Source organism: Calonectris borealis, chromosome 5 (assembly GCF_964195595.1).
Source record: "Calonectris borealis chromosome 5, bCalBor7.hap1.2, whole genome shotgun sequence".
Taxonomy (NCBI): domain Eukaryota; kingdom Metazoa; phylum Chordata; class Aves; order Procellariiformes; family Procellariidae; genus Calonectris; species Calonectris borealis.
The window spans coordinates 16,412,219-16,424,257 of NC_134316.1; the positions used below are offsets into that span (position 1 = coordinate 16,412,219).

Here is a 12,039-nt window from a genome sequence, read left to right on the forward strand (position 1 = left end):
CAATCTATCCTAGGACAAACAGGGATAGCGGCAGTCAGTAACGTAGGGAATTTATTCCTGACTTCTAGACGCCGAACGGGACGAAATGTATGCAGTACTGCTGAGACGAGAATAGCTTTAATTAGGTCATTAGAGATCCTTTCAGGTAGCAGGCAGGCTTTGAGGCTTTTTAGGTAATTCATAGATTAACAGCTGCATTAGCCCAAGCAGCACTCATTCAGGGGTTTGGATAATGAAAACAACTGACAGTCTAAGGCGACCTATTGAAATTCTGCGTTGTCAGTGCCCCAGAGAAGCTCCCTCCGTGTAAGTGTAGGGACTGGAAGGCATTTTCTTCATACTCATAAACCCACAGTGGAATGACATGGCTCTCCCATTTTTGAGTTAACACTGCAATATGTTATCAGAAACAACAGACGTTTCTGCTGGTAACACCTACAAAACACCTGCTTAGGTTTATAATAAGCATGCAAAATGACAAATCATTTTAAAGATGTCTAAGAAGAAAAAAAATATCTTAGCAATGTAACATTACTTTGGCATTTTTCCACCTGTATTTCTAACACTTCCTTTCCAAGCCCCTCTTTACAATCACCTACCTTGTTTTTTCACGACGAAGTTTCAGCAGATACAAGTTTGCAGCCAAAGGTTTTAAAATACTTGTTAAGATTTTTTTATGGACATGATGACTTTGGTTGTTCACTCCCCCCTTTCCAGTAACTGCCCCCCCAAAAAAACTACAACACACTGGTGCATTTATTTAATGCTTTAGTCATTGAAATTGAACAAGTAAATTAGTTGCAAGGGAAAATATTCAAATATAAATATGGTAAAGTACATTCTCCTCACAGAGGACTAACCACGCGCCACAGACCTGTGTGCAAAAGAGAGCCTATGAACAATTTTTAGAGCATGGAAGCACACCTTAGGGCGGAAGATTAATATCAGAAGTTTCAACATAAAAAGATAATAAAATAAACACAAAATTCAGCTCTGGAAAACAGAAGCGCTAACTACAGTTGTCTTGTCAGTCATAGTTGCACATCACTACCCCAAAGCTATTACAAAAGCTCTACTAGGCTTCTTCAATTAATATGACTAATCCTTAGCAGGTCGAAGTCAATATAGCTCTACTAAAGTCACTGGAATCTGTGACTTCATGAGAACTGATGTATCCCTAAGTGTGGCTCCAAAAAAGCTACTGCATGTAGTTGTCACAAAAGCATGGCAGAATAATGGCAGGATTATTTAAATAAAGACGCACAAATACTGAATAATACAAGAATACAAAAAGTATGAACGTCACAGCATGTTAGTTCAACAGTACTGGTATTTCTAACAAACTGTATTAAAAAGTCTACCATTCAGTATATACTTGAAAAGTTACAGCAGAACAATAGATTTACAAAGAGATTTGTATCAGCTTTTAAGTAGAAAATACAAGTTATATCTTCCAGTTTGTATTAGTCTTAGCAAATTTCATACAGCCTTTGGTTTCAAACCAATGCAATGCAATGAACATTACAGTGCTTACTTAGTATTCATTAGGAGAGGATGCTGTACAATTGAGGGAGAAAATGTGAAAAAGGGAATACCAAAGTACTGTATTATAGAAATTAAAGGCTGAAGCAAAAATACTCTTGGGTATATCCTGTACATCATGTAAACACACATTCAGAATAGTAAACAGGCTAAAATTCTTCCAAGCCTCCCAAACAGTTACAATATAGCACACATATGTATATATAGCATATATAACATCATCTTTAAGAAATGTAGCCCATTACACCCTAATTCTGTGCTTAACTCATTTGCGATTCAGACAATACATTCATATATTAGCAGTACATCTCATTTATTATTTTGAGTTTGCTGGTTGCCATAGACAAGGACAGATCAAATAATACTGAGCCTTGCTTTTAACTCAGATACTCTTAGTATATAAGTAACGCGCAACTGTTCAAGAACCATCTCTCTTGTTATCAAAGCTGAGAATTTTCAGATTTATGTATAGCAAATCAAGCTGAAATTCTGTTCTTTGCAGAACAGTAGTTTTCCCAATTATTCTTCATTAATTGGGCAGAGCAAGTAGTTAGCTTCTATTTTAAAAAGCAGACATGAAAATTATTAGTAACACACAAAAAAAAATTACTACTTGTATATACAACATTCAGTCTCTCTACATTTTTTTAGAGTTTTGGGTAATAATACTTCGAAAAGAGACCAAATTTTTTGAATTTGTAAGAAGCTTGCTCACCTACAACAAAAAAGAGAACAAAATGTTTACTAATTTTGCAATTTATCAAAGTGGCTTTTAATAGCATTGTGATATACACAAATCCATTGTAGCAAAATGTTATATAGTACTAGCATGAATTAGATATTAATGCAAGAAATGAAGCTTAACATGTTTGTGATTATGTTTTTAAGAAAGATCTCAGTGCCTCATACTAAGAATTCCTTCTAGCATTAAACCTTCCTCACTTCTGGGTAAATCATGACTGACTATCTTTCTTCAAGGCTTCTAGTCTTTGTAGTAATGCATTTCCAAACACCTCTCGATATGCAGGGCTGAGAGAGTCCAATAAGGAGTAGACAGTTTCATGGTATGGAGTTTGCAATCTGTCATCAGTCTGATCAAAATCATAAGCTACTACCTGCAACAAAGAAATCACTGGTTAAATTTCTGTGGTTAGGATCACCTTGCAAGGGGAACAGATATCACAACATTTAACTTTGCCAGTCAGGGTAGTACGATAATGTGAGAACAAAAGATACTGGATTTAAATCACAATCTGTGCCTTCTACTATGGGGCTTAGTGGTAATACAGTATTTAGACAGTTTCAAATACCTTTTGTCCAAAACTCAGAATATTAGTAAAATCTATCATTAAGACCTTTGAAAAGAACTCTTACATCTACATGTTTGCACAAAAAATACAAATGGTGCAAAAAGGAGTTCTATACATGCTGTATTACTGACTTATCCAGGTATCCAAGAAACCCAAAGACTGACATACAAATTTTAACAAATTGCTGCTTCAATCTTCATCATTTTGTGTCTCAAATAAATGCCTTTCATCAACTTCCCTTCTTGCTTAGTTGGAAGTAACTAGTTAAAGTTCCACTTTCTAGGAGAAAATCCATAGAACAGGCTTTCATAAAAGTACAAGAGGAACATGTATGCTGTTTTGGTGTCACTGAATTATTTTTCTAGGCACCTTTTGAACACGATCATTGTTCAAAACAAAGAGGGTTAAGAAATTATAAACAAATTTGTTTACCCTGAGTCCTGCTTCGGTGAGCTCCAGGCAGTATCTGTTCCTTTCCCTGGTTTCCACATTGATATATGCCACATCCTCTGCACAGGGAAGGATTTTTGAGACAAACATGTTGCCGACAGCGAACAGAACGTCATTCACAACAGCTTCGGCTTCTAGTCTCATATCTTTCACATCTGTTCCTTCGAAGTCTCTATAATCAGAATCCTCTTCAAACCCCGCATTATTGGGTAACTCCATAGGATTGCAATCAGTCTCCATTCTGCATATGGAAACATTTATTTTAGATTTATCGTATCACTACACTCAATATATATTAACACCATAAAACAAGAGTTCTATCTTAAGCAGACATATTTAGCATTGTCCAAAAAAAGGAGAATATGAGACCCAGTGACTTCCATAAGTCATGAAATGACAGTCCAGAGAATTCAAAACCAAAATGTTGAGAACAACTGCTTAGGAAGGTTACATTAGCACATAGAAGCACAATCTGTATCATTGAAGTTGCTGCTTCTTATGCAAGTAACTCGCATTCTTTTGTATAACTCTGTTATGATTCAGCAGTAATTAATTCTGCACTTTGCTGATCCAGAATGCAGTAGGAAGACAAGTCATGCCTGGAAAAACTGAAATCAATAGCTGTAGAAAATAAAAACCTATTGTTGGTGAATTTAAGAAAGACTTAGAAAAGTCTGTGAATTAAATGGGTTATCAGGGACTATAAAGACATATTAGCAGAAGCTTTTTGTTTACAGTCACTAAAGCACAATTCTCTTGTTAAGCTTTTATGCACAACTCTCAGTACATTTCAAAGATATACATAGCTGACCTGTGTAAGCAACTGTTACCAAAAAGGGACAGGCTCCGGGGGGCCACAGCGGCTCCAGCATTTGCCTCTCAGGTACCAGCGTCACCATGACGCCTCAGGTAACGCACACCCACAGGGAAACCTGCCTAAGGCCAGCAGGCAGAGCCCCTTAGGACGCTGCCCCGAGTGCTTTGGTAGCTGAGCACTGCTGCCAGGAGGGAATGGGGGCTGCCAATAACCGATCTGCGACACGCAAGACATTCACAGCATGAGATTCATCCCTTCCTGACAAATCCCACCTTGGACCTACAAACAAATTCCAAAGAAACCGACGGCAACAGGGGAGCTGGCTGCCGAGCTGCGCAGCCTCTCATTCGCAGTGAATCACTCCGATTTGATGACAGCAAAACAGCCACGGCTCACACCCGCGCCACTGCCCCGAGCAGCGCGGGCAGCAGCAGGGCGCCACCCCCACCGGCAGCGCCGCGCCCCAGCAGCCCACCTACCAGTGCCGGCGGCGGGCGGCCGAGGCCCCGCCGCCCGACCCCAAACGGCTCCGGACACAACGGCGCCTGCCGCTCCGCCCTGCCCTGCCCTGCCCTGCCAGCGGAGAGCGACCCGCCCCGCTGCTTCTCCCGGCGCCGTTCACTAGAGAGGCGGCCGCCACCGCCACCTGCCGCGCGAGGGCTCACGGCCCCCGCCGGCCCCCGCCGCCTCACCCCAGCGCCGCCCGGCAGCGGAAGCCCCTCGGGCGCGACACCGCCCCCCACGCACCTCCTGCGGCTGCTTCCGCCCCCGCCTCCTCCGCTCGGCGACGCCACTTCCGCGCGGACGTCACGGTGCCGGTGACGGCGTTCGGCGGGGGGGGGGGGCGCGCGGGGAGGAAGGAGACAAACAGCCCGGATCGGCCCGGCCGCCCTCACCGGCGGCGGAGAGCTGACGGGGGGGGGTCCGCCCGCCGGACCCCAGCCCCTTGCCCCGCTCCGCGCACTGTTCTGCTGTGCAGCGCGGCTGCGGCGGCCCTTTCCGCGCTCGCGGGCCGCCGAGAAGATGGCGGCGGCGGTGTCCGAGTGAGGATGGAGCTACTTGTCAGCGTCTCTTCGCCCTGAGGGGAGGCAGTGCCGTCCCGCCGGCGGTGTGAGGGGCGGCGGGGGCGCCGTCTGGCAGCGGGAAGCCCCTGCGGTAGCCCGCGCTGAGGGGCGAGGCTGGGCCCGGCGGCTCACCTCCCTCTCTGCGCCCGCTGGAGGGGCCAGCTCCCGACCCCGTCCCGCCGCCTGGCCCCGCGGTCCCCGGCGCGCAGCCGCCATGCCGTGGCCTTTCTCGGAGTCCATCAAGAAGAGGGCCTGCAGGTACCTGCTGCAGAGGTACCTGGGCCACTTCTTGCAGGAGAAGCTCAGCCTGGAGCAGCTCAGCCTGGATCTCTACCAGGGCACGGGCTCCTTGACGCAGGTCCCTCTGGATAAGTGGGTAAGAGCCGGCGCTTCACCCCCTCGGCTCCTGCTGCGTCTGAGGGACCAGCTGAGTCCCTGCCCCCGGCTGCCACCCACTTTATTTTCAGTACCCAGCCTCCTTTATGTAAAAAGTTACAGCCATAATTAGCATTTCGTCCAGGGAACTCTTCTCTGATATATGAGCACTTAAAAAAAAAAAAAGACTGGGCATTTATTACGGATATGTTTTTCTAGCCACGCTTTGGTTTCGTTATTTTTAATTATGAGAAAGGAAACAAAAAGAAGGTAATAGTGCTGATATTTCAGGGAGAAGGACCTAGTGTAGCCCAAACTACTAGAAATAGCTGCTGTAGTTACTGAGACGCATGTTTACTGACTACTACTAGAGATGATAAAAATATAAAACAGTATCTATGCTTTGTCTTCATCTTGGAGGCATCTTAGTTCTTATTGACAGAGTTATGCTGAGCTTAGTCCATGTAGATCTCTAAAAACTGTTCTCTGGTCTTGCAATGGTGAAAGTACTTGTTGATAAATGGAAAGCTGTTTTTAGCTGGAGTTTGCTTAGCAGTTGAGCTGTCACGCTTTGAACCAACTGAAGGTTTTTTCAGTCCTGGCGTGTATGTCTTTATATATATATATGTGTGTGTGTTTCTAGACACACACACGTATGCATACTTCCAGCCTACTGTAGTAATCTAAAGGTCTGTGTTTGTAATATTTCGTACAGTTTCTTGGGCTAATTACCAATGTTACTGAATTCTAGCTGCCAGTCAAGTGACTGTCATGAGGAGCCTTAAGCACTGCTGTGCGTCAGTCATTGACTTCCAGGGTAGCATAGATGATGAACTAGGTACACAGGCTTATTACTGTATAAAGTACTTTCAAAACACATTTTTACTATACTATGTTTTTGTATTAGGCCATGCTGGGTGCATTTTAAAATACTTGTGAATATGTGATGTTTTCAAATAATGCTTTTCCAGTTGTTTGTGTGAAAATGTGTTTGAAAGTGGCAGGAGACAGACGTTTGCAGAAATGCTCAATATTACCAGTGTTTTAGTGTGGGTTTTTCTGTTGTTTGCTTGTTTGTTTTCTTCTTTTCTTTTCTGGCTGTATCTGCAGCTTGTTTTCTGTGGCAGGCAGTAAGGCTGTCTTGCTTTAATTGAATTATTGTGCCCTCTAGTGGGTATCACAGCACTCTTCACTAGTCAAAGTGACATTATTTAAAATGCAAATACTTTGAAACAGCAGCAGTTATGGACCAGTACTATATGAACAGTTAATTATGTGTACACGGTGATTAAATCTATATACAATAATGCTTAGGTTATCTTACCCATTTGTAGATCAGCATTTTCCTTTTTGGCTTGTAAACAATGACATGTTTGAGGTTCTCTGCACGTGACTTTCTCATGTATGACAGATTGCAAAAACAGATGCCACGGAGGTACTACAGCTCTTTTTTTATCCCCCTAGTCATTGTAAGCTTATTTTCTATGAATCACCAGGATGACTGTATTTTTACATACTATCTTATCCATTTTTGTGGATATTTATGTTCATCTTAACATTGTAGATATTTTAGCCAATATTGTACATGTTTATAGATTATAGAGATATGTAGAAATACCTGGGGATATTAGCGTAACCCCTTTGCCTCTTGGGACCTGGACTGTTTAGAAAAATCAAAATGTAACCCATGATGTTTGTGGGTGAATTTTAACACACATCAAATCGTACTTTCACTACTAGAATTACTGTGATTCCAGCTGGAGACTTTCAGTCAAAAACGTGGGAACAAGTCCTGATGTGAAGACTGCGCTTCAGTTTTAAAACTTCACTTGGAATGCTCTAATTGCTACTGGCATGTTTATAAAGTAATTTAGCTATAAGGATACTTGTTTTTTTTTTACTTCTAGATAGTAAATTTCTATTTCAAAGTAATAAGGAAGGTACTAAAATACACTAATTTTCATTGCCGTGTATGTAGGTAGCAAAAAGACATCCGAGATCAGGTTTATTCACAGTAGCCTTTGGAAACTAGCTTACTTCCTGCTATAGCAAATCATTTTGTAATGGTTCAAGTAATTTAAATGAATCTGTGATATTTTCAAATACGTTTTTCATGCCAAATTATTATTTTTGCCTTATCTTATACCATTACCGCTCAATAATTCTTACATTTCATTCAAAATAAAGTTTTAATGAATCTTAGTTGATTAATTGATTCTTAAATAGTTTCCTGATAGAACTGTTTCAGGTTCTGTTTCTTTAAAGTTGGTGTTTTTTTCTGCTGCTTGAGTGGACTTTGGAACAGAAACTAGAAAAGCTGAACATGCAAGCAAACAAAATTCTAAAAGCAAAGTTATTAAGACCATAAGCAGAGCAACAAGTTAACATGGTGGGAAAATTGCACCTGGAGACATAAGAATGAAAAATGTCATTTTCTGAAGTCTTCTTTGTTAATTTGTACTTTTAAATTATTCTATATAATTAGAACAACATTTTAAATATAATTAAAATGGAAAGCAACTTTTAAATCCGTATTTTTTAAAAAACTTTTGATGTCAGGTTTATGCATTTTCTCAGGTAAAATCAGTGGTCCTGTTCAATACAGGAAGGTCAAACCCACACTTTTTTTGCCAGTTGAAGATTATGTTCTAATATTACAACCACAGCCTTTAGTAGGGTTTTGTATATATTAGAAAGTTGCACTCACTGAATTTGTTATGTGATTTAGATTGCTTCTTATTTTATTAAAGCAGCCTAGATAGTTCTTGTTCAATATTTTCAGTTTTAACTAAATTTTTGAATGGGGGCACAAACAGAAATTTGCATTTTTTTTTTAACATAAATGCGAAGAATATGTTTCCTTTGAAAATAGGCTCTTTGGACTCTCTATGGATGTAATGAAAGTTCTATAATGCAACGATTGAGTCTTTTCTGAGGATTGTGGAAAACTTAAAAATCCTAAGTTACTTTTTCAGAGGTGGTGTTCCATTTTTCTCATCAATTTCACTTACTCTGTATGATACTGAGGGCATCTTGATTGTAGTTTTGTTTATAATGTCACTATAAAGGAGTGGAACAGTTTCTGTAGAATATTGGTCTGCCCACTGAGCTTCGATTTTTAAATTAGTGATGAACATTGAACACATTAAAATATGATTTAGAAATGGCAACTGTGTCATACAGCAGAAGATGATTATTTGGTTCCATTGCTTCAGTATCACAGAGAAAGGTAAAATGAACATTACATTGAAATTACATGCTAGTGAAATACACTTGCCAAGAAACCAGGTAGTTTTTGCGTTTTTACTGTCAGCCTGTTTTCAGCTTTCTTCAAGTATTGCCAGAGAAAGAATAGATTAACTTGTGTCAGTACTGTCGTATTTATAACAGTAAGTTACCAGAATTTTTTGGTATAGTGCAAAAATACAGGTTATACAGCTACCACAGAGAAATCTGTATTATGCTGAAAGCTAAGTAATTAATGTGAAACAAATTATGATGGAATCAAAATACTTGAAAGTGGCCAGTTTATTGTCTTTCTGAGTATAATTCTTTTTCTGGTGGCCTCAATATGTTTTATTTGTTATATTCAAAATTATGGATGTGATTTTTTTTTTCTTTTTAATTATTATTTTTATTTTTATTTTATTCTCCTCTTCTAGTGTCTTAATGAGATCCTGGAGTCTGCAGACGCACCTCTGGAAGTCACAGATGGATTTATCCAATCAATTTCTTTATCTGTTCCGTGGGGGTCGTTGCTACAGGATAACTGTGCATTAGAAGTAAAAGGATTAGAGATGGTCTTCAGGCCAAGACCAAGGCTTGGTAGGCTTAATTTTTAATTTTTGAAAAAGAGATTCTTTACAGTTTTTCAGAGGCAAAAGGCTAGTTTTGCAACTGAGGCAAAAGGCTACTTAAGGTAACTGACTTGCTTTAGTCAGTTCTTAGTCTTATTTAAAGTGCCATTTAATTTATATACATTAATGATAGAGAATGTAATAAAAAAAAACTGTCAGGTGTTCGTCAGTTGGTTGTCAAGTGTTTCTCAATTGGTGGTTGTTCTGTTAAATAACTTAAAATGTTTATAATGTTGTTACTGTTGTATGTCTTCCAAATTGTTTCAGACATATTGAAGTGAAAATAATACTGTGTGGAAAGGAGTTTTTGTTAGCTAGGTTTTTTGGGTGTTGTATGCCAAGTGCTGTTAGTCAGCATTAGTAGCTGGCTATTAGGTGACAGTAAGATAACATGATACTGTAAGACTATGAGGGGGATTACAGTGAGGTTCTGACTTTCTTCGGCAACTTTAGGGTAAAAGATGCATCTTCTTGTATATTTGGAGAACAACTAATATAGTTTACTTGCTATCGCAGTCTGAAATAATGACTTTTAAGTACTCCAAATACTTACTACCTTTGATTATAATGCTGAGAGGATCGTCTGAGGTCTTCTAGCTTGTCTGTATCCATATGAATCTAGCTGATCTATAGACTGTCCTGATAATATAATTTCAATATCAAACTTCCATAAATTCTGTTAAGATGTGTTGTTATAGCGTGTGTAGGATGTTTAGTGTGGAAAATTTTGAATGTCTGAAGGATTTTAATTTATTTTCCTATTTATAGTGTAGAGAAGATGGAAGTAAATATTTCTTTAAATGCCTCATAAAGAAGAGAAAAAAATGCATAAACCCTATGTTCCATCTTTTGCAAGTTACCTTAAGTAACTTGCTTATATATACTCTACATTTCATTCTTATTTGTTTAACTGCAACTAAATTTTGAACTATCTTACTTTCTGATGTATTGCTTTGAAAGAATAGTAGTATTAGGACGAAGCTTTATTTATTCACGGTAGTAGAGTAGGCTAGGGGTGCACCGAAGAAGGAAGTGGGGGATGTTCGGAGTGAGCGGCTGTTGCGGTGCTTAGTTGCCGGCTGGGATTAAACCACAACAGTCGCAACTAAGCCCCACACAGCCGCTTGCTCCCTCCCCCCCCGGTGGGATGGGGGAGAGGATCAGAAGGGTAAAAGTGAGAAAACTTGTAGTTTCAGATAAAGACAGTTTAATAGGTAAAGCAAAAGCCACACACGCAAGCAAAGCGAAACAAGGAATTCATTCACTACTTCCCATCAGCAGGCAGGTGTTCAGCCATCTCCAGGAAAGCAGGGCTCCATCACGCATAGCGGTTACTTGGGAAGACAAACGCCATCACTCTTAACGTCCCCCCTTCCTTCTTCTTCCCCCAGCTTTATATGCTGAGCGTGACGTCATATGGTATGGAATATCCCTTCGATCAGTTGGGGTCAGCTGTCCCGGCTGTGTCCCCTCCCAACTTCTTGTGCGTTCCTAGCCTACTCGCTGGTGGGGTGGGATGAGAAGCAGAGAAGGCCTTGACGCTGTGTGAGCACTGCTCAGCAGTAAGAAAAGCATTCCTGTATTATCAACACTGTTTTCAGCACAAATCCACAACGTAGCCCCATACTTGCTACTGTGAAGAAAATTAACTCTATCACAGCCAAAACCAGCACATCTAGTTTTATAGTATTTGCTTACAATGGGCTTGGCATTAGCTGATAGGAATTCACTGTCAATTAAGTTAATCTCGCTGCTAAAAAACCTGTTCAGCTTAATACGTGCTGTGCTCTCGGATTTTATTATGTTCTACTTATGATGTCAGGTCTGTGTTAGACATCTAAAACGTGTTCTAATATGCTAGGATAATATCTTAAACCTTGTTTAGTCTTTCCCTATCTAAGATATGTTTCAGATGGAATAAGAAACCTTAAAATAATTCTTAATAAAAAAGAGTTAATTTCTTGATTTCATTTTGCCGATTATGTCTGCAAAATCATACCAATATAATAAAAGTACTTGAGAAATCATTCACTTAAACCAGTACTGAAGATTGGTTACACTAAATCCTTGTTTTATCTTGTTTATATTGAGTTTTCAAATACCAGACTCTTACCAATGCAATCTAAATAGAGTAAAGTAATTTTCAAGTAGTGAAGTGTATCAAGAGAGATTGTAACTAGATTTGTTTTTAAGTATGACTTTTTACTAATCTGTTGAAACTCTTTTCTGGACGTGCCAAATGCATTATTTCATTTTGTGTTTGTTGTTTCAAAATGTTCAGAGTCAAATTTATTAAGACTTCTCTTACTCCACAGCATCTGGGTCTGAGCCTATGTATTGGTCAAGTTTTATGACCAGTAGTATGCAGCTTGCAAAAGAGTGTCTTAGCCAAAAATTGACAGATGAACAAGGAGAAGGGTCCCAGCCTTTTGAAGGACTTGAGAAATTTGCAGAAACTATTGAAACAGGTATGAATTAATTATTGAGATCTGAATGAACATCTGAGATTAAATCAGTTTATGTTGTTTCTCAGTTTTACAAAATAGCATCTCATTTGCCATTACTTGTCCCACAAATTTTCACTTGTTACCTGTAAAATTTAAACAGGAAGGCAGGACAATTGA

At 39.8% G+C, this 12,039-nt stretch overlaps 2 protein-coding genes across 9 annotated transcripts in view; one reads left to right on the forward strand and one right to left on the reverse strand.

Annotated features, from left to right (window-relative positions):
• Window positions 1-755: 755 nt before the first annotated feature.
• On the reverse strand, window positions 756-4,903 carry GSKIP (GSK3B interacting protein). 4 transcript variants are annotated; one of them, XM_075151137.1, is made up of 3 exons: window positions 4,867-4,903; window positions 3,285-3,543; window positions 756-2,657 (listed from the first exon to the last, which is right to left on the reverse strand). In XM_075151137.1, exons 2-3 carry the CDS (start codon window positions 3,540-3,542, stop codon window positions 2,496-2,498), a joined length of 420 nt encoding a protein of 139 aa, XP_075007238.1. In that variant the 5' UTR covers window position 3,543; window positions 4,867-4,903; the 3' UTR covers window positions 756-2,495. The 4 variants fall into 4 exon arrangements, with proteins under 4 accessions (XP_075007238.1, XP_075007237.1, XP_075007239.1 ...); XM_075151136.1 differs by lacking the exon at window positions 4,867-4,903 and adding an exon at window positions 4,599-4,842; XM_075151138.1 differs by lacking the exon at window positions 4,867-4,903 and adding an exon at window positions 4,403-4,545.
• Window positions 4,904-4,952: 49 nt separating this feature from the next.
• Window positions 4,953-12,039, forward strand: part of ATG2B (autophagy related 2B) — a 51,475-nt gene continuing 44,388 nt past the window's right edge. For 4 of the 5 annotated variants that reach the window (XM_075151130.1, XM_075151133.1, XM_075151132.1 and 1 more), the window contains exons 1-3: window positions 4,954-5,559; window positions 9,221-9,383; window positions 11,731-11,883. In XM_075151130.1, the coding sequence (XP_075007231.1) occupies window positions 5,398-5,559; window positions 9,221-9,383; window positions 11,731-11,883 (478 nt within the window). In that variant the 5' untranslated portion in view covers window positions 4,954-5,397. Of the gene's footprint in view, window positions 5,560-9,220; window positions 9,384-11,730; window positions 11,884-12,039 lie in introns of all 5 variants that reach the window. The other variant, XM_075151134.1, reaches the window with a different exon arrangement.

Coding starts and splice junctions, on each gene's coding strand:
- GSKIP (XM_075151137.1), bottom strand. CDS start 3,542: ATGGAGACTGATTGCAATCCTATGGAGTTACCCAATAATGCGGGGTTT. Junction 2,658..3,284: donor TCACCGAAGCAGGACTCAGG/GTAAACAAATTT, acceptor TCTTTGTTGCAG/GTAGTAGCTTATGATTTTGA.